Source organism: Leopardus geoffroyi, chromosome B3 (genome assembly GCF_018350155.1).
Source record: "Leopardus geoffroyi isolate Oge1 chromosome B3, O.geoffroyi_Oge1_pat1.0, whole genome shotgun sequence".
Classification (NCBI taxonomy): domain Eukaryota; kingdom Metazoa; phylum Chordata; class Mammalia; order Carnivora; family Felidae; genus Leopardus; species Leopardus geoffroyi.
This window is the reverse complement of record NC_059337.1, coordinates 111,897,366-111,920,502: the sequence shown is the minus strand read 5'-3', so window position 1 is coordinate 111,920,502 and position 23,137 is coordinate 111,897,366. Positions and strand designations below refer to the sequence as shown.

General features: G+C 35.8%; 1 protein-coding gene and 1 long non-coding RNA gene across 18 annotated transcripts in view; one reads left to right on the top strand and one right to left on the bottom strand.

Moving 5' to 3' along the window:
* Positions 1-6,380, top strand: part of LOC123584002 — a 48,574-nt gene extending 42,194 nt beyond the window's left edge. The window contains exon 3 of the long non-coding RNA XR_006705102.1: positions 6,255-6,380. This is a non-coding gene — a long non-coding RNA (uncharacterized LOC123584002). The remainder of the gene's footprint in view (positions 1-6,254) is intronic.
* FUT8 (fucosyltransferase 8) overlaps positions 1-23,137 on the bottom strand; it is a 310,681-nt gene that overhangs the window by 82,742 nt on the left and 204,802 nt on the right. For all 17 annotated transcript variants that reach the window (XM_045451266.1, XM_045451270.1, XM_045451276.1 and 14 more), the window contains 3 exons: positions 20,739-20,854; positions 20,461-20,623; positions 10,283-10,397 (listed from right to left, as the gene is read on the bottom strand). In XM_045451266.1, coding sequence (XP_045307222.1) covers positions 10,283-10,397; positions 20,461-20,623; positions 20,739-20,854 — 394 coding nt within the window. The remainder of the gene's footprint in view (positions 1-10,282; positions 10,398-20,460; positions 20,624-20,738; positions 20,855-23,137) is intronic.

Sequence of the window (23,137 nt, the reverse complement as noted above, 5' to 3'; positions counted from 1 at the left end):
AAAACCACTGAGAAAATGGAATAACACTCAAAACAAGTAGATGCTGAGCTGATATACCTAAATTAAGTAAAATTTAAGTTCAAACTTATATTCAAAAAAATTTTAAAAAGACAAAATCTTTATTAGGTGTTTCTATCCTTGAAGATAAAATGGTTTGGGGGAGTAGCATCTAGAATGTCATCAGTTGCTCATTTTTTTCTAGGTAATAGTTGTTAAGAACTCATATGCATTCTTATACACCTCTACTAAGGAATGACATTTTAAAAGGCTTTTTATTTTTATTTTTTTGAAAGAGAGAGACAGTGAGCACAAGTGGGAGAGGGGCAGAGGAAGAGAAAAAAGAGAATCTTAAGCAGGTTCCATAACCACTGCAAAGCCTGATGGGGAGTTTGATCTCACTATGGTGAGATCATGACTTGAGCCAAAATCAGGTGCTTAACCAACTGAGCCATCCAGGTACCCCTAAAAGTCTTTCTTAAACTTATATTACACTGTATGTTAATTAAGTGGAATTTAAATAAAAACTTGGAAAAAATAAACAGAAATTAAACGCAAAAACCATAAATAAATAAAAGCCTTTCTTATTGATAATTAAGAGGATATGGATATATATGTAAGGGTGCCTGGGTGGCTAAGTCGGTTAAGTGTCCAACTCTTGGATAGCAGGGAGCTCTATGCTGACTGTGTAGAGCCTGCTTGAGATTCTCTCTCTCTCCCTTTCTCTTTCTCTGCTCCTCCCCCACTCGCTCGTGTGTGTGTGTGTGTGTGTGTGTGTGTGTGTGTGTGCGTGCGTGTGTGCGCGTGCACGCGCTCTCAGAATAAACATTAAAAAAAAGAAAAATGTTAACTTAAAAACAACAAACTGCTGGCAGAGTTGTGCTGACTACACTGCTGGGAATTTAAAAAGTTCCTCCATAATCATTAGGCATTTCAAAATATTTTTTAAACTCTTGCTAAGAAAACCTAGAATCCAAAATCAGACTTCGGCAAGGATTCTAACAGAAGCAACTAAATTTTTGATATACTGTATGTTATGCTAATAGTAAATTATACTATTTAATTAAGGTGAGTGACTTTTAACAGACTACTGCAAAAATGATATCCAAATTGAAAATGAATAAGTAAATGTTTATATGCATATGACATGATAATCTATGTAGAAAACCTGATGGAATCTACAAAAAAGCTACTAAAACTAGTGTATGAGTTTAACAAAGTTGCAGGACACAAGATCAATATACAAAAATCAGGCTTTTATATGTTGAGGTAGTTTCCTTCGATTCTTATTTTGTTCAGTGTTTTTATCATGAAAAGGTACTGAATTTTGTTGAATGCTTTTTCTGCATCAACTGAGGTGATGAGGTGGTTTTCTTCCTTTATTTTGTTGTGTAGCATATTATGGTGATCAATTTTCATGTGTTGAACCATCTTTGGATTCTAGGGACACATACACACAGCTGCCTGCCATGAGGTTGGGGTGGGGGGATGGGTAGATGCTCTGGAGCTAAGAGCCGAAATTAACCACAACTTAACACTTAAAGCTTTCCTCCCCTGGAAGTTGTAAGCCTTCAACTGACTCCACAGAGTTCCAAAACAGTTATGTCAGATAATTTCTGCCCATGCAACTGATGTCTAGGTGGGGAGACAGATTCTTGGTGCTTCCTACTCTGCCATTTCTCAGAATTCCTCCATAGATAATCTGTTTGAAATAACACATTAAAATGTGCATGGTAATCAGAGAAATTTGATCAATGAATGGTTATTTGATGATATTAAGGAACTATTCTTACTATGCTTAGGTGTGATAATAGCATGTGATTATTTTTTGAAAAAGTATCTTTTAGATACTTTGTCTTTTAGAAACTCATTCTGAAATATTTATAAATAAAATGATAAAATATCTGGGATTTGCTTCAAAATGATCCCAGAGATGGTAAGGAGTGATGCCAGTATAGAAGAAACAAAACTGACCATGAACTGATAATTATTAAAGCTGGATAATGGGTATGGATAATGGGTACAAAGGGATTCACTAGTCTCTCACTTTTATATATGTTGAAATTTTCCATAATAAAAGTGTTTTTTTGTTTTGTTTCGTATCTTGTACCTTTTTTACTTAGATCTCTGGCCCTTAATAAAAGCTTTTTAAAAAGGAGTAATAAAAAAGCCTGTAGCAAAAATTAGTGTAATACAGACAGGTGGATTAGTAAAAAGATCCAAATAATGAGACAGAAATATAAACATCAAAACAAAACTTTGTAGGAATTGAAAAAAAAAAATCATGTGTGTGTATGTGTATTTGAAGATAATTAATTCAAAGATATTCTGAGAATGTTACTCAACTTTAAGCTTTCTGAGGGCAGACAACGTACCGTATCTGTTCATTCATCACTAAATCCTTAGCAATGTATCTAACGTCCAGTACATCCAAATACTTGTTGAATACACAAACAACTCAGTCAGACCTATGCTCTCACATGCAAGGGCTCTGTAAAATCTAAGAATTCAAAGTTTTTAATAATGCTTAGAAAACTACCTTTAATAAATTTTCTTTTTTTTCTTCTTTTTAAAAATGTTTGTGGGGGGGGGGGGGGGAGTAAGAGCACACGTGCAAGCGAGGGGCAGAGAGGAGGACAAAGGATCCTAAGCAAGCTCTATGTTGACAGTAGTGAGCCTGATTCGGGGCTTGAACTCACAAACCAGAGATCATGATCTGAACTGAAATCCAATGCTTAACCCAACTGAGCCACCTAGGTGCCCCTCTTTCTTTCCTTCTTTGTCCTTAGTCAACTTCTAGTATAGCAAACCCCTCTTTCATTTTATGAAAGCTACCCTGGACACTGTATCTACTTACCACTTCTTGTTCTTTCCTCACTAAACCTATTTATATTTTTGTTCTTGGGAAAGATACTCCCTTTCTTAGTATACTCTTAAGTTTTTGTTCTGAGAAACTGTCTACTTTTCCCTATTTGACCTCTTAAAATAATAACTTCTTTCAAATGGGGAAGGTTCCTGGAAGTTTCTCCCTACTCCAGTTGTTTTAAATATTTAATTAACAATCTTAATACAGCTAAGCTAATGACTTTTCCTAATGAGTTACAAGTATTACTTTTGCCTTTACTTTTGGTTGTCATCCCTGTTGGGCAGAAATAAATGCTGTCTGATTCACTCAGTAGAACACACTCCACAACTCTGGGAACACCTGATGATGGGTTTGATCTCATTCATGGTCAGTACACTAGCAGACAAATGGAAGTTTATAGTTATATTCTGGCCTTAAATCTATTTTGTCCTGTCAGAGAAAAATGTGTCTACATCCTGTGTTGGAGGTAGGTTTCCCCACAGTCTGAAAAACATTTCAATAGCTTCAATAATGCATTCCTAGTGTGACCTGGCCACTTTCCATTTCATAGACCATCTACAGTTGCTGGCATCCAGACAGGAAAAGAGAAATTGCTATTTCTCCAGTCAGTCTGTTATTTTTGAATGGAAAAAACAAACCTCTATCTTCCTTTAAAAAGTAAAATCGTTGTTGGGAATGCAAGCTAGTGCAGCCACTCTGGAAAACAATGTGGAGGTTCCTCAAAAAACTAAAAATAGAGCTACCCTACGACCCAGCAATTGCACTACTAGGCATTTATCCAAGGGATACAGGTGTGCTGTTTTGAAGGGACACATGCACCCCCATGTTTATAGCAGCACCATCAACAATGGCCAAAGTTTGGAAAGAGTCCAAATGTCCATCGATGGATGAACAGATAAATACATGTGGCATATATACACAATGGAGTATTACTCAGCAATCAAAAAGAATGAAATCTTGCCATTTGTAACTATGTGGATGGAACTAGAGGGTATTATGCTAGGTTAAATTAGTCAGAGAAAGACAAAAATAATATGACTTCACTCATATGAGGACTTTAAGAGACAAAACAGATGAACATAAGGGAAGGGGAAAAAATAATATAAAAACAGGGAGGGGGACGAAACAGAAGAGAGAGACTCATAAATATGGAGAACAAACTGAGGGTTACTGGAGGGGTTGTGGGAGGGGCGATGGGCTAAATGGGTAAGGGGCACTAAGGAATCTACTCCTGAAATCATTGTTGCACTAGATGCTAACTAATTTGGATGTAAATTTTAAAAAATAAAAAATAAAAAAAACATATAGGACTTAAAAATTTATTAAATTAAATGGAAAAAAATAATAAAGGGACTGTATGGCAAGAGAAGGGAAAGTTAGTGAACTTAAAGAGAATGAAGAAAAATAGTGCCCACTATAGTGAGGGTTCAGTTAGGGAAGCAGAACCACTGTGAGTAATAGAAAACAGGATATTTGTTTTCACAGTAAAACTAAACAAGTATGGGACACACTGGGCAAGTAAGGATCAGAATGGATAAGGTAGAGAATTAAGAAAAACAACAACAAAAAACCTCCTCTCTGAAGCACTGGCATAAGTGGACACATCAGAACTTGCCAGAGAATCTCAGAAACCCAGCCCTGGCTAACTGCCAGAATGAATCAGTGAAGGTGCATTGTAAAGTCTGTAGCAGGGTGAAGTCTGTAGAGGTGCTGTTTCTGAGTCTGGGTGGGCCTGAGGTCACTGTTGGTCAACAGGGCCAGGAAGTCAACAGAAAAAACTGTGAATATAGAGTGGGGTAAAGTGTGGCCAATGTTGACTCTGCTTCTCCAAGAGTTGCTGCTTCTGTTTCTCACAATTTATAGCCACAACAACCAACTGAGATGATGGCTTTGGCTTCCTTTCTGCCTCCCAAATCTTGTACTAATCCTTCTTTTGGTCAGCTACAACTAGGAAGCACACAGAGAGGCGTGCATGAGAAGTATATTTCTAGTTAAGCCAAGTTTACACAGTGAAAAAATATCATAATAAGCATGACAGAGAAAAAGATGGAAAATACAAAAAAAAAATGTAGAGGACATTTAAATTGAAGACTCATAAGGAGAGAAGAGAAAGATTGGGTCAGAGGTAATATGTGAAAAGATTCTGATACCTTACAAAAATGTTCAATGACACAAATCCATCATACCAGGAGTTATAAGTAATTTTAAGGAAAAAAAATTAAATACATTCACAAGTTGGAACATCATAAAGAAATTGTAGCTCATCAAAAGCATGATGAAAAAAGCCTTATCTTTTTAATAGCACAAAGGAAAATATTGAATTGAAAGGTGACTTTTCAATGGCATCAATAAACACCAGAAAATGGTGAAATCATATTCTGAACATGCTGAAAGGAGAAAAAAAACACAATAGAAAAACAACAACAAACTCTCAGTATCGAATTGTGTATGTCTTAAAAATACCCCTTGGGAATAACGATGCAGTGAAATACTTTTCAGACAAATAAAAGAGTAGCTGATCTTACTTTTAATGGCAATTGGAGCTATATACATAGTTTGTTAATATCTTGTGTTATTAAATTTTTTCTTAAAAAATAACAACAAAAAAATAAAATAGTTGTTCTCCATTTTCACATCTTTTACTTTTCTATGAAAAAAAGGAAAACTATTAACTTACCAATTTCCAGTAAAAGTCCTATTCACAACATAAACCAACAATGCCTCCAAACAAACAAAAATCTTTTACTATTTCTACTTTTTATACGTTTTATTTAGACTCCGCTGAAAATGGGCCCAATATTGCTTAAATTGTCAACTTTGGATCTAGGTGGAATAAAAAAACATCCTGAACCATAAGACCAATAATTTCAAGTTAAACTGGCAAATGCCTTTTGCCACAGCTATGTGCCCTCACTAGCAGCTCTCACCACCACAGCTGCCAACTTCCAACTGTTCCAAACAAATTAAGAAACTAAAGTATCGTCATCTTTTTCATTGTGTTTGTTTAATATTAGCTGAGGAGAATTTAATATGAGCTGATTGGAAGCCACAAAGTAAATTCTAATAATGGTAATGAAAATAAAATCTCTAGACTTAAAAGTCTAGAAAAATGACATATTATGGCAAAATGTGGACTTATAATGAAAATATCAGCAATATGAAGTTTTTACAATGAGCCTGTGTTTTATATCAGAAACTAGAAAAATATTTTAAAAAAACAGCACTTTCTCTATTTGTTATGATTTATATAGCACACTAGTAAAGACCAGGACAAAATGGTATTTAAAACAAGCCAATATTACATGTTCACTTTATGGATAAAGAACGTTTTACATAAACATACAGAAACCTAAGACGTGAAGAGAATTACTTGGTCCATTTTACTTGTTAGGATGTCCTTGGAACCACAGTAGAGGGGACAGCCATCTTGCCAGCGCAACCCAATGAAAAGCCCCTAGTAGTGTGCCAGAACGAATTGGAGGTCAACCAATCACCGAGCGACGGCACGACCTGACACGAAAAAGGCCCACCCGGACCTAAACCCGGAACTGCTGCAGCTTAAAAACCCCATCCCCACCACACCTGGGGGCGACTACCCTGACTCCCCTCTCTCTCTCTCTCTCTCCCTGAGTCACAGAACCTCGCCCGAGACCTTAGTTCCCAAATAAAGCCTTTGACTGCTAAAATTTTTTAGCCTCTGACTCCTATCTTTACCCTGCCTTACGCCTGACCCTAACAACTTGAGCCTAATGGTATACCCAAGGTTGTCCTCAGTAAGATTACTATAGTCTTTTAGTCGCTTTTGTCTTTTTATCACATGCCATAAGGTCTTCAACTCTAAACAGAAAATAATTTTAACCAAGATAGCCATGAACTTTGTTCCACTGAAGTCTAGTTGCCATAAGTACTTCTTTTATTTTGTAGTATCTTTTGTGAAACTGTTTCTCCCAAGTAAAACCAAGGTATAGGATAAATAAATGAAAATCTAAAATTGAGACTAAACTTGAAATACATGACTAAATCAAGCAGGATTTTCATGAGACATAATGATATTTGCTCAATTCAAAGGATTGGAGAGTTGCAAAAAGGGTTAGATTTAAAATGAAACCTATTATGGATTAAGAAGATGATTCAATCTAGGTTTTTTTTTTTTCTTTTTTTTAACCAAGACTTGCATTACACCTTAAATAAATCAGAGTTTAGAAAAATACTTGTTGGTGATAATGAGAACTGATAATAAATTTCATCAGTATAAGTAAAAATCTAGTAAAACTGAAAATTCTTTCAACTGTCCAAACCAATCACTGAAGTAAATTATAAAATCATCTGAATGCAACAAAGTATTTAAATGCCTAAAATCTCCCAAACAGATTTAAACTATGAAAAACATTTGCTTTTATTGTTCCTTTTTCTTATTTATTTCCTAGTTACCTACAAATTATTATCATTCTTTATATAACTGCTGGCTGATAGTCCAAACAAAGAGAGCCTTCTAAAATCTCCATTAAGTTATATGAACAGCTTATTTTTATGTTGAATACAGGTATCAAAGTTCAAAGTTTTTTCTTTATCCCCCTTTTCAGATTTATTTTCTAGTATAATACTCAGTTGCTAAGCCCTGTGGAAGTCTTTCAGAATCTAAGTTGGTTAAATAGCCTTTTTTACAATAATATTTCACTTAAGGCAATAGTTTGGGAACACCAAAACATTTGAATACCAAGAAAAGTTATAACAGGAAAAAACGTAATCATGTTAAAAAGCATGTATAAATAGCTCACCTCATCTGATTAGACTCTCTAACCCATTAGTTAAACCAGTAACAAATCATTCTTTTCAAAGTAGCTGTTGTGCTTAGAAATACGCTGGAAATAAAAATTCCAGTTAGAGAAAGCATTCCTTGCAAATGTATGTGTTTAATTTTGTTGGAATGGAAGAAAGGACGCTTATTCACCTCTATCCAAAGAAGGGAAAGAGTGAATGGCTGGCATTGTTAACCTCTAACAAACAGTATGTTAAAAATATAGTTCCTGACTTCAAAGAACTTTTAGACTAGATGGAAAAAATGATCACAGATACATTAAATAATTAAAGAAAAATCTTTTTTCTAAAATATGTTTTTTCCTACTGAGATCTTCCCCATCTTCTTGAATATTAAAAACCATTTTTTCTTTTTCAATGGAAAAAAAAAAGAGACCTGGCAAATAGCAATATTTGAAACTGAAAGTAAGGTCCAGCTGAAATGCTATTTTGCTATAGTCTAACAGATTAAAAAAACCAATGTGGTTTTAAATTATTAGCATGATTTACAAGTAAAATTCTCTAATACAGAACCACAGAAATCAGCACATACAGGATCAAATCTGCACTATAAGTAAAAGCACTTGGCCACTTAAAAAATCAAGAAAATAAAGCAGGTGGCAGGTACTTGTTATAGTGTGCAGACTGGACTATGACCAAATGATAGTTTAAATATAACTTTTGTTGAATACATACCTAATGAACATGTGGAAATGGAAGAAACTCAGAAACCACAGTTATTTCCATTTTAAATGAGGATGATAGTTCTGCACCACCAGCTGTTTACAGTTCACTGAATGAGGTTCTAGTTGATAGGAGATAATTACCTCTTCCCTACAGGAGGCAAGTGTTTCTCATTCTGCAGACACCTCTGATGAATGGTCATGGGAGTATGAGACTAAGACAGCATGCCAAGATCAGTTTGGTTTTTAATGATCTCTTTAAACACTTGATTTTCTATTTTTTCCTATTTAAGTGTAGGAAAATGTGTACCTTGAAATATGCAGGATTAAGTCACCGGCTATTATTTTGCTTTTACAAGACACTTTAACCTTAGAAGGAAAGCTGAATGATTATACACAGAAAGTATACCATCAACAGTTTTAGAAAAGGATGGGAACAGCTTTCAACTTGAAGCGTTGTGAAGTTACTTACTAATTCGTTGTTTTCCCCAAGACTATTCTAAGTTCCCTGTCAGTTAACAATGTGCCCATTATCCCAGTCATTTCAACTCTTTCCCCCACTTGGAAAGGCCTCCTAATTTTACCTTCCCAGTCTCTCTCAAATTTATCTCTTCACTTCCAATGCAAACCGCCACATACCTCCATTTTCTCACCTGCAGATGGTCCTCATCTCCTAAATGGTCTCCTTGCTTCTAGTCTCTTCCAATACTAATCCACTTCAGCCAAAATAATACCTTCAGATTAACAGCATCACTCTCATTATGTCACTCTTATGTGTAAAAAACCTTTCAAAAGCAAGTTGTGACTCCAAAATAGAAAAAGCTGATGGCATTTTAAGCAAAATGCCAAAATTTAAAAAGTAAATCAACACTGTTCTTACAAACATGTAAGACTGGGTATGCATATTAATAAGAGCTAGAAGAGGGGCGCCTGGGTGGCTTGGTCGGTTAAGCATCTGACTTCAGCTCAGGTCATGATCTCGTGGCTCCTGAGTTCGAGCCCGTGTCGGGCTCTGTGCTGACATCTCAGAGTCTGGAGCCTGCTTCAGATTCTGTGTCTTTCTCTCTCTCTGCTGCTCTCCCACTCTCTCTCTCTCTCTCTCAAAAAATTAAATAAACATTAAATTTTTTTTTTTTAAAGAAAAGAGAACACAAAAGAACCCCGAAGAGAATAAATTTAAAAGGGTCTGGGACTTGGGGCTGTTTGTTGTTATAATGATGTTTATGCAACAAATAAAATCTTTCAGCAACCACTTGCTGCTTATGCATCATAAAGTGTTATAACCTGCACCCAAGGACCTCTGCAATCTGGCTCCCAAACATACCTTTTCAGTTTATTTTCCATCCCACCTGTTCATACTACCTAAAACCTCAGACAAACTACAATATCTCATTTCTCATTGGGTTCCTGTCCTTCTTTTTCCCAGCTATGGACCATTACTCATACACTCCAACTAGTACACTCTTTTCCATTTCTATGTGTCTAAATCCTATCTAGTTATCCTTTTCAGCTCAATTCAAATAGTATGTTTTCCACAAAGCTATTCCTGATAACTTTTCCACAAAGCTTATTCCTGACAAGCTATTCCTGAGCATTTCATCTGTATGTGTCACATAAAATGCAGCACTTCCTACTTTGCATTGTCGTGTGTGTGTGTGTGTGTGTGTGTGTGTGTGTGCGCCCGCACATACATGTGCATGTGCATGTGTATATGTGTGTGTGATAAGAATTAGCTCCCTTAAGGCAGGGACTTTGTTTTAGCCATCTTTGCACTGCAGACATAACATAGCATCTTTCTGAATAAATATGAAAAATGAGTAAATACTTTAAAAAAGCAAAGGGCTATGAAGACTAAAAACCAACAGCAACTCTTAGTCTTATTTATTATGATTTTCCTTCTTTTTTCACTCATGTTTATTTCTTTACCTAATTTCCTTACCTGAAGATATGTTATTCTTCGTTGGACCAGCTCTGTCAGATCTTTGGCCTCTTTTTCCCGCCAATCACCTGCTCCATCTGTTTGACTGAGGTAGTATAGATCCGTCATTATAGACCTATTAAAACAAACAACATTTGGAGGTCTGACTTATTTGTACTTCCTCACAGGATTACACAAAGTCATAAGAAGACAGTCAAATTCTTCAGAGATTGATGCTCACAGTGATACTGGTTCTCATCCTTGATTTTCTATTAAGACTGTTAAACTCAGCAATTAGTCCCTCACATCCAAGATTCACTCCTATAGTAAATTTTCACTGTTGAGAAAAACATACTATTTTTCTCCAGGTCAGTCAGCTGCACTTATTTCCCAACACAGAGCACTACGAAGATCAAGGGGAAATGGAAAACCAGAAAGAAACAGGTCGATTAAGATAAGGGAGAGAAATAAGTTGGTGCCAGGATTTGAAGACTACATTTTTGTTCTGTCATTTCCTTCCTCCTCTCAAATTATCTCTTCATACATAAACACTCTGAGAGGTTGGAATAAAAGATAAGAGGAAAATTCTGACATAACCCTTTTTTTCAATGTTTATTTATTTGAGAGAGACAGAGAGAAAGAGAGAGAGAGAGTACCTGAGCCACCCAGGTGCCCCTGACGTAACTCTTAACGATCCAAACTAAGGCTCAGCTAACATTTTTCTGTAAAGGGACAGATAATAAATATTTCAGGATTTGTGGGCCTCTATTGCCTTTGTAGCAGGAAAGCCACCATAGACAATATGCAAATGAATGCATGTGCCTGTTTTCCCATAAAACTTTATTCACAAAAGCAGCCTATGGGCCAAATTTGGACCTTTGGGAGGTGCTTAGGTCATGAGGGTGGAACCCTCATGAATGGGATTAGTGCTCTTATAAAACACCCCACAGAACTCCCTAGGCCCTCCTACCACGTGAGGACAGATGGAGAAGACACTGTTCATGAATAAGAAAACAGGTCCTCACCAGACACCAAATGTGCCAGCACCTTGATTTTGGACTTCCCAGGCTCCAGAACTGTGAGAGATAAATTTTTATTGTTTATAAATTACAGCCTTTGGTATTTTTGTTATAGCAGCCTAAACAGACTAAGACATTGCTATTTATGCTATAATGACTCTGAGAGTTGTTTCAGAGATTTTACCTTGTGTATGAAGAGTACCTACTAATAATTCTACAACCAAGAGAAAGTACTCATTGGGCATGGGTGCTAGGAATACGTGGTACTGAAGGCCAGTCAGAAATATGATCCAGTAGCCAGTGCCTTACAGCACACTGAAGAAGGGGACTGATCAGTAAGAACTCATTTAACAGATAATGAAACCAGCCCTCAACAATTGTGATTTACCCAGGAGTACATGGCATAGCCTCAGTTTTGTTATTCCCGGATCTTAACTAGATGGTAAAGTACTTAATAACACGGTAAAGCATTTAATAACAAAGCACTGGCACCCCACAGGAAAAACTAAATTATTATTTACTACCCCAGAAAAGCATTAGAACTACACAAAATTAACAGAGAATACTTAATAATAGCTAGTGTCTTGAATAAAGCGACACTATTATGAATATACAAATAAAGATTAAAAATCATAGCCATAGTTTAGAATACATCTAACTAATAGTGGAACAGCTTTGCACAATGCTTTGGAAAAAAAGGGTCATCTGTGAAGCATTTTAGGCATTTGCTCAATGTATCAACATCAGCGATGCACAGGGCATTCCACAGCTTGACTATTTCCTTTTTGACCAGGGCAACAGTCAAATATGTAATGTTTTTTTTAATATTTATTATTCTTGCCTAAGATTCTAAGCATTTTCAAAAAATTTTATTAAAGAGTAGTTGTAATGGGAAAAACCAAACCTACAATTTACTGCCTCCTTAACAAATTAACTTAGTCTTACACAATGGACAGAAGGTCAACTTTTAAGTTTTTTCAGATTATAAAACAGGCCCCTCTGGATTATTATGTAGCTTACAGTATTCTTTTATAGTTTTACTTTTACTAGGGGAAAAGTCACCACCTATATGAAATTGTATGAGTTGATCGTGGAAACATATAAGAAATCTTGGACTATACTGGCGTTGCAGGGCTCAGCTGGAAGTTTATTTAAATTATTTTCTCAATAACCTCTTCCTCATCACTCTCATCATGCTCATTATATTTTCCACTTTATAGGTTTCATCATATCCAAATGTGGTCCTTTGCTTTTTCCTGCCTTTCAGCTATGAGTGATCACAAAACCTGTTGTAAGCCTCAACTTTAAATAGGAGCACTCTTTGTGGAGATGTAGTACAGTGGGATAAATAACCAGTCTATCAGCAAATGCCAGTTGCAGGAAAAAAGGAAATTCAATATGCTTTCCATGGCTTTAACATTAAACCTACACATATCGATAGACAAATAGCACTACATTTCATTGACAATCATATGGCCTCAAGAGGGTAAAAACTACATTAGGTCTAATTTGGAGAGGAGAATTCTCTGAAATATCAAAATTGGCATGGTTATGCTTTCACATCATAGTAATCAAGCCATTCCTTAATCAGTGGGAATAAAAGCTAATTTGTGTCTTTTAATAAATTAGAAAACATAAAAATGTTTTTACCAAGTTATATCTGTATTAAGTCTTGGCAATTTATTCACATCCATCCCAATCTCTGTCAAGAAAGTGGGATAACCAAGCTCACACAGAACTAGAGGGCCATATACCCCCCTCAAAAAAAGTACACTAATTTTTTATAATAACACAGTCAGTCTCAATATAAGTTGGTCTATTCCAGGAGGCAACTAAAATTAAACTTGATTTTTAAATCTTTTTTTCTTGGGGCACCTGGGTGGCTCAGTTGGTGGAGTGTCTGACTTCAGCTCAGGTCATGATCTCGCACTCATGAGCTCTAGCCCCACATCAGGCTCTGTGCTAACAGCTCAGAGCCTGGAGCCCACTTTGGATTCGGTGCCTCCCTCTCTGCCCCCCGCCCCACACCCCACTTGCACTCTATTTTTTTCTCTCTCTCAAAAATAAATAAACATTAAAAAAAATTTTTTAAATCGTTTTTTCTGGGCCTTCCCATTAGAGACCATGTAAGGAAGACAAGCCCAGGAAACAATCTTAAATGTATTTATTTTTAAAACTTTATTTAAATCCAAGCTAGTTAATATATAGTGTAATAATGATTTCAAGAGTAGAATTTAGTGATTCATCACTTACATATGACACCCAGTGTTCATCCCAACAAGTGCTCTCCTTAATGCCCATCACCCATTTAGCCCATTCCCCCACTCGACACCCCTCTAGCAACCTTCAGTTTGTTCTCTGTATTTAAGAGTCTCTTATGATTCCCCCCCCCTCTTTTTTTATCTTATTTTTACCCTTCCCCTATGTTCATCTGTTTGTTTATTAAATTCCACACATGAGTGAGACTGCATGATATTTATCTTTCTCTGACTGACTTATTTCGCTTAGCATAATACACTCTAGTTCCATCCACATTGTTGCAAATGGCAATTTCATTCTTTTTGATCACCAAGTACTATTCCCATATATACATATATATATATATATATATATATATATATATATATATATATACCGCATCTTCTTTATCCATTCATCAGTCAATGGACATTTGGGCTCTTTCCATACTTTGGCTATTGTTGATAGTGCTGCTATAAACACTGGGGTGCATGTGCCTCTTCAAAACAGCACTCTTGTTTCCTTTGGGTAAATACCTAGTAGTGCAATTGCTGGGTCGTAGGGTAGTTCTATTTTTAATTTTTTGAGGAATCTCCATACTATTTTCCAGAGGGGCTGCACCAGTTTGCATTCCTACCAGCAGTGCAAGTGTTCCCCTTTCTCCGCAACCTCGCCAACATCTGTTGTTTCCGGAGTTGTTAATGTTAGCCATTCTGACAGGTGAGGTGTGAGTGAGGTGGCATCTCATTGTGGTTTTGATTTGTATTTTCTTGATGATGAGTGGAAATAATCTTAAACTTAGTTATTTGCTGATTCAATAATGTTTAGAAATTACCATCCTGCAGAATTTGTCATCTTTTAGCCAAAGATATGAGAATAAGCAAACAGAAAGTATATAGATCGTTACTGGGAAATATGGTGACTAAAATCCATTCTATAGAAATGATTGGTTTTCAGTGACTCTACTCTTAAATCAAATCTCCTAGAAGTGTCCTAAAAGCTGGAAATCTGGCCATCTTGGTTTTGACTATGAACTGATTGATCAAGAAATCTAGGAGATGAATGATGAATCTTAAGGCCTGGTATGAGGGCAGGTCAAAGCCTGGGAAATACAAAACCAGGCAAAAGACCAGCAGAATAGTGCTAGTCACTTGTGGGTGGAGTACAGATGCCTGAGAATAACCAGTAGACTAGAACAGAATCTACGATTCTGACAGCAGGCCAGTTATGACAGGTGTCAAAACCTCTATTTCAAAAGCTGGGCTACATTTATATTCTTTGTATTTTTAGTTAATTTTCCTATTTCTATATTTTGATATCCCCAAAACTATTCTTAAATGTTTGAGTTTGTCTCAATTACGCTAATGAAGAACCACAAGTATTTTGTTTATACTGGATTCAAAACGTTAAAGATAGGGGCGCCTGGGGGGCTCAGTCAGTTGAGTGTCAGACTTCAGCTCAGGTCATGATCTCACACTCCGTGAGTTCAAGTCCCACATCGGACTCTGTGCTGACAGCTCAGAGCCTGGAGCCCACTTCAGATTCTGCGTCTCTCCCTCTCTCTGCCCCTCCCCTGCTCATGCTCTGTGTCTCTCTGTCTCAAAAATAAATAAAAACACTAAAAAAAAAAAAAAAAAAAACCTCTAAAAAAAAGTCATTTATAAAATGTTAAAGATAGAAATTCCCCCTCAGGGTCAGCACAGAGCAGATATAATTCAAGAAAATCCCAAGGTGAAGGAACTACCATTTATGAAGTAAATGTGACTAAGGGAGGCTATATTACAGAGTCTAACCCATAGGTAAATCTGGATCAAGAGCAAGAAAACTTATTTGGGTTTTGTCCAAGGCTGCTTTTACTATGATTTGCTCCTGGGGCAGAAATAAGCAGTACAAAGAATAAAAATGTGATCTAGAGATGGATAGGAAGACAATATTCCTTTTGCCTCCCTTGTCTCAAGGAGAAATTCTAAGATACCACCTCTTTTTGACAGCCCACATGGGTGGGGCAGGGCGGGGGGGGGGGGGGAGGAAGTCCATAAGAGCAACAACAAAAATAGTTCATCATATGAGGCCATAATTATGCTACTTGGTGAGTGATGTCCACCAGGCTTATGTATAGGTCCCAAACCTTGAAATTCTTGCTGCTGAGCATTATGACAATTTCCCCTTACTTGTGCTTGCCCTGAAGCATCTAAGAGAGTTCTCTATTTATACCGTCTTATGAGGCTTTCCTTATGCAGGTCCCACTAGAGTCTACCAGAAACTACAATGTGTCAGTCACTGTGGAAGTTGTTTTATATTTTCCCACATTTAATCAACATAATGTTATGATATAGGAATTATATCCCCATGTGTAAAAGAGAAAAATAAAGCTCAGAGAAGCTAAGTATTTAGCAATTAAGAAAAAGTATTTGAGGAGGGCACTTGTTGGGATGAGCACTGGGTGTTGCATGTAAACAATGAATCATAAGAAACTACCCCCAAAACCAAGAGCACACTGTATACACTGTATGTGAGCCAACTTGACAATAAATCATATCAAAGAAAAAAGAAAAAATATTTTGGAGGAAAACAGCTCAGCCACTTTACTTGTGTAAACTATCTAATTTCTCTAGGCCTGAGTATAACTTTATTTATCAAATAGAGAATAATAATGTTTGCCTCAAAGTATTACTATGCTGATAAAATAATGAATGGAGAGCCTTTATCATAATAACTGCCATGAAGGAAATCCTTAATAAGTGACTATTTTTAATGTCTAATCATTCTTGAGTTTGGAAATCACATCCAGGGAGATGTAAGGTCGGGAGGGCGGGGAGGCAAAAAACAAAATCAAAGTCATTAGATGAGATGTCTTTTTCCACCTTTAGATTCTCCTTCCAATGCAAACTTTATTTTAGGGGAAGATGTCTCCTTACAGAAGATGGAGCATCATGATCTGGCTGATAAAGACTAAGTGATGAGAAAAATTAGGGACAACTTCATAGGACAAGATCTCCCTTTGCCCATGGATATTTGGAGGTATGTTCTAGCACCACTTAAAAATATAGCTGGATTCCTTAGGAGAAAGAGAATCATACAAAAAAACATTTTGGCCAAAGGAATTAACAACTGAAGAAAGAGCATCTACCTTCCAGTTTAATGTAAGTCTCAATCAAATCACATCTCAAAGGTCTTCATTCCTTCTTCTGTGTATGTGTGTGTGTATGAAATAAAAAACCAAGAATAGCTTAATTTTTCAAGAGTGGAAATATCATTTCTTTGACCTTTCAAAGACAGTCTAGTAGAGTCTACCTTAAACAGAGAGGGAAAACACAAACTACTGTACCACAATAGCTATGATCAGCAGCAATTCTGATTATACAAATCTGTAAGCTATTAACCTACCAATCTTCCCTGCAACCAGATATTGCACGCCTTATCTGAGCTGAAGTCCTTTCCGTTGCTACATAAACCCCTATACACAATATCAAAAGGCCAATCAGCATAATTAGGTATAATTATCATTTATCACTTGGGAAACATCTCACCTCAGTCTTACCAAAGCTGCGTTATGTATTACTGATAATGAGATGATGCAGACCAGGCAGGGACAATGAGATTGTTGTTTCACCAGATTATTTCTCAGTAATTTCAGTCAAGTTAATTGAGAAATAGTTCATGAGCCCTGTAAGCCCTCCTGTCCTTTAGTTTGAAGTTTAATAATTGCTATAATCTAAAATCAGAAAGAAGTAGTTCTAGTAACTATCTCATAAACATGGTGTCTGGCAACGTAAGGAATGCAAAAGACCCAAAGCAACAGTGGTTAAGTTAAATATGTCTTGGACAACCTAACATGGTGATAAGCAGAATTTTCAATGATATCCCCAGAGGTTGAAAGACAAATATATACAGCTATAAATCCAAGTACTGAACCTATACTATGACACAAATAATAAAATCACAATCACAAAAATAATCACTCTAAACTGCTAATCTCCCTCATTATTTCACAGAGACAGGCCACAGTCAATTTATGATCAATGATGTTCAAAAACAGCAGGTACATTTGACTCTATTACCATGAAATATGGTAATATATTATCACTAGAATGAAACTGTCACTTGAAAATCTAGTTTGGCAGTGTCTTATAAATTAAATAGACACTCAACATATGACACACAAATCCCACTCTGGATATTAATCCAAAAGGAATGAAAATACGTTTCTGCAAAAACATGTATGTTAGTGTTTATGGTGGCTTTATTCATAATCAACAAAACATATAAACAACCCAATGTCCTTCAACTGGTGAGTGGATAAACTATCTGTGGTACATCCGTACAATGGAATATTACTTAGCAGTAAAAAGAATGAACTATCAATACGCAAAACAACATGGGTGAATCTCAGATGCATTATGCCAAGTGAAAGAAACCACACTCAAAAAGCTACATAATATGTGACTGCATTTACATAAAATTCTGGAAAAGGCAAAAAATGGGGATAGGAACAAACCTAATGACTGCCAAGGACTGAGGGTGGGGAGGTGCTGACTACAAAGGAGCATGAGGAAACTTCTCAGGGCTGCAGAATGTTCTGTATCTTGATTCTGGGGTGTGCGAACAAAACTGAAAGCATTTGTACATAAATTATGTCACAATAAAACTGATTTAGAAAGGGGAAAAAAAAGAGGATCAGCGTTTATATCAGAACAAAGTTCTAAGAAAGAAAAAACCCTTTGAAGAAACAAGAGCCCATAAATGTCTTTCCTATTATTGATGTCTTTCTGAACCAAAAGATGACAAGAGTGATTCAGAGGGAAAGTTGAATGAAAACATTGACAGACTCAACTTCTAACTGACTTATCAGAGAACACAGGCTTTTAGACAACCTATACACTATATTTGGGTAAGTGTAAAAATGAAACAGGGATTTTTACGTAATTTAAAAATCACCAGAGGGAAACACAAAACTGTTTTAATTTTAATTCTTACACCTAAAAATCTTGAAAATGATCAGTAAGATGGCATATTCTGCACACATACAGATCCTCTCCACTGTACATTCATAACTGTAGGGTTATTTCTCCAATGTCTGGCTACGCTTTTTCATTATTGTATCACTGCATTCTACCACAGCTGCCTGCAGTTACATTCCTACCCTGTGAAGCTGCATCCCAAGTTCCTTATAATTTCTGCTTAAAGACAGTAAAAGAAATCACCTGGGGAAACTTGGATATCTTTCCATTTTTATTTTCAGTGAAATATTTAACATGTACTAAAAGGTGGTGTTGGAATCCTAATATACTTAAAACAAAATTCAACTTGCAAAAAATTTAACATCGATTTATATCAACTTTAGGGCCCAACTTTTTTCATGTGTACATTTGCATATATTTTTCCATTTCTACATACAGTCATAAAATATATGCACAAAAATAATTCTTTAAATAATGATTTCAATCTAGAAAATATATGAAGATTAAATTCAAGCAATTTAATTAAATCACTCAAACTTTAAACACTAAGAAATCAATATAAAAATTCTCCTTTAAATACCACATAGTCTGCCCAACTCAAACCCTCTTCAGATCTGCCTTTCCCTATAAAATTGCAATAAGTAAAGCATACAAGCAAGCACACAGCTCCAATTAACAGAATCGTGCCTAGAATTAGTCAGCATTTGGTCTAATGGTCTAAGTATGGCTAAAATTTTCAAAGGGACTGCTGAATGCGTGGCCTAATAATTCAATGCCCCTAATAATTCAGGAGCCCCTAATGATTCAATGCCCTTCTGCTTACTTCTATAGATTAATGCTAAAATGATTCAATAAACTGGTGGATTTTATTTGTAATTTCACTTAAAATAGCAGAGCAATATTTCAAAATCCCTACAATATTGCTGATGATGTAAATATATATGAATCTCTCGATTGTGGGGTAATTCTTTTCCTCTTCACAGTGGTAGGTTGTGTTAATACAACAATTTTTCTTTTACTGTTCACTAATGAGACAGTAATTGCCATGAGAATCCTACTGGGATAGACTTGTATATATAATAAGCCTAAGGACAGGTTTCATTGTATTTATAATGATTTTCAGATATACTGTGTTCTGCATGAATACATCAGTACCAAAAGGTTTTCTTTTCTATGGAAGATAAACTGCATATTTTCAGAAATGTGCAAACAGGAGAAATAAATTTAACTAGGGAGATTTCAGATTCTTATGTCTAGTAACTAAGTAGAAAAATAAATAAAATAATGCTCCTTTGTATCAAAAACCTGTTAACTTTTCATTAGAAATCTGAAAAAGGTGCTATTTCAAAGTTTTTAATGTTTGAATTAGAAACGTAACTGCCAGCTTCAGTATGAGTTCCAATGTACTATAATGTAAAACTACATACACCACTTCAATCATTGATTGTATATGAAGGATATTTACAAGAAGATATTTTAATGTATTACTGGCTGACATCACTACCTTCAGAGTTTACTTAGGGTTATAAAGATATCTAGAAATACATTTTAAATAATATTTTCCAGTGATATATTCTAGTTGATCATTTGGGAATTATTGTCCTTGAAACCTCAGGTACTCTTCTGCTCTTAAATATGGTAGGTGTCACTTACCATTCAGCAGGGAAATGAACAAGAGTTCCAGTTTATATTCTTAGATTATAATCTCTACCAAAGCCCAAATGAAATGTAAAAAATGAATGGCACGTGGAATGCCTGGGTGGCTCAGTCAGTTAATCATCTGACTCTTGGTTTTGGCTCAGGTCATGATCTCGCAGTTCCTGGGCTAGCCCCATGTCAGGATCTGTGTTGACAGTGCTGAGCCTGCTTAGGATTCTCTCTCTCCATCTCTCTCTCTGCCCCTCCCCCTCTCATAGGGCCTCTGTTTCTCTCAAAATAAATAAATAAAAACTTAAAAAAAAAAAAAAGAAAAGAATAGCACCTTTCACGATGTCCCAAATCTGACAGAAATTCATCTGCATGACTTTGGAGTTCATTTCCTTCTAAATTCTTTAATTTCTTCAATTCACTTTGTAGAAAAAACCAGAGCTCTTTAGCTCCATTTTCAATCCTCCTCCTTAGGATTTCATGATCTTTCCCCAGACCTGCAGTCAAAGAATAAATAGTATCAGTATTCCCAACATTTTGATGAAGGAAAATTTTAATTATTTGTGGTAATATCAATATACTAAAGCAGAAAAACACTATATAATCACCTACCATTTCTAGTTTGTTTCTTATAATTTTCAATCTGTTCTTTGGCCTTCAAAAGCTGCTCTTCTAAAGCACGAACCCTTCCTGAGGCTGGTCCCTGATCAATGGGGCCTTCTGGTATCCTGTAGTTTAGAAAAGATAATGCAAACATTTAGCTTATAAATTATGTAACAAAATTAAAGCTTACTTTGCTACAACATATTTATTGGTGACTCTAGGAGGCACAAACCATACATTACAATCAGGAAATAAAGTTTTCTCTCCAAACAATGGAATGATACTGAACAGAAACAGAAAAAAATAATCTAGCTCAGAGATCTATGATCTTCTAGGAATAAAGGAACCTTTAGAACTGTGTCCTAAAAACTCTCATCATATTACTTAGAAAAATACCATCATCAGTGGCAAAGTGGTCAATTCTTCATTAGTATCAAGAGCAACAAAGGTAAAGGAGAGGGTGACAAAAAGCTCAAGGGAAATAAGAAAACATGTGTCTGAACATATATATACCTGTGTTCAAATAGCAAATACAAATTATTTCTGAATTAATAACAATATCAGGCTATGTAAATCTGTGTTCCAATTCATGAACTCATGACCTTAGATTACTAAGTATTGGTTTTATAGAAGGGAAAGACAAGAGTAGAAGATGAAGTATATCAGAAAAAAGAAGAATATTAATATCCTGTTTGTTTCTATCAGAAATGAAAAATACCAATTAACAATATAAAATGTTGGAACACAGCAGAACAACTCTGGGGTCTCTTGTTTACATTATTAACATATCTGTACAACTTCTTTCCAAACTGTACTTGTTTCTAACATGTTTTGTTTTTATATGGTTTTGGCAGTATTCTGTACTCCATTCTGGCTACAAAAGGTATCTACATCCTAATCCTGGAGCTTACAAATGCTCCCTTACATGGCACAAAAACCTTGAAATGTGTGATTAAGTTAAGAATTTTGAGATGGGGAGATAGTCTTGGATTATCCAGGTGGACCCTGATTGTAATTACAAGTATTCTTATAAGAGAGAGGCAGAGGGAGATTTCATCCCAAGAGAGGAGAAGATTGTGTGGCTAATTAGCTTTAAAGATGGAGGAAGGGGTCATGAGCAAAAATACGAGGAATGCAGCTTTAGAAGCTGAGAAAAGCAAGGAAACAGATTCTCCCCTACAGTTTCCCAGAGGAATGTGGTCCTGCTGACACTGTGGCTTTGGCCCAGTTAAACTCATTTCAGACATCTGATTTCCCAAACTGTTAAGAGAATAAATTTTCATTGTTTTAAGCCACAAAGTGGTATCTGTTATAGTGGCAATAGGAAACTAACACACATACACACATATATATAAACACATACATACATACATTTGCATAATTATTATGAAGATTAAATAATGGCTGATTTTTCTTCCAAAATCTATAAAAGAACTCAGTGTTTGGCAATAAACTATCAGGACAATAAACTATCTGGGCTCAGTCATGTTAAAGACGAGCTATAATCTCGAAATATCTGGGTATGTATTCTTACCATTACAATCATTTTAAGGGAACTTAATTTTTTTTTAACGCTTATTTATTTTTGAGAGAGGCAGACAGAGAATGAGCAGGGGAAAGGCAGAGGGAGAGGGAGACACAGAATCCAAAGCAGGTTCCAGGCTCTGAGCTGTCAGCACAGAGCACAATATGGGCTCAAACTCACGAAACGTGAGATCATCATGACCTGAGCCAAAGTCGGAAGCTTAACTGACTGAGCCACTCAGGTGTCCTGGGAACTTAATTTTTAAAATAACCTTGGCAGAACTTAAATTCAGATGTCAGCTTAGTCCTTTGATGCAAAGACACTAACGCAGATTTTTTATACCTTTTCTTACATTTTTTTATATAATAAGACTACAGAGGCCAAATTAACTATTACTTACCTATACCACTTCAGTATACATGTTTAGTAAAGAAGCTCTAGCAGTGTAACAAGGTATTCTATAGTTGTATGCATTAACACTGAATGGGAGCATGAAAAATAACCATTCTCTAATCATGAGTATCCCAGGCTACAAAATTTGAATTATAAAGCCTTCATTTGTATACATACAAAGTGAATAATGATACAATAAGTAGAGCTGTTAGGTGCACAATTACCCAATTTATAAGCTCAAATGTGTGTACATTCATAAATGAGGCATTTCCTGGTATCTAGTTTTTAAAATTTGGCTCCTAATCTCTTTCTGAATTAGATGGCTGATTTCAAGGAAATAATTTGAAAACAGAATAAAACTACTACCTCTTGAAAGTAGTCAAGGAATTAATCTTGACAACAATATGTCATAAGACAAGAATGTCGTTTCCCTCAATGACACAAAATCTCAGACAATACAAAGATATGTCTAGGTTCTCTGTTTTATCTC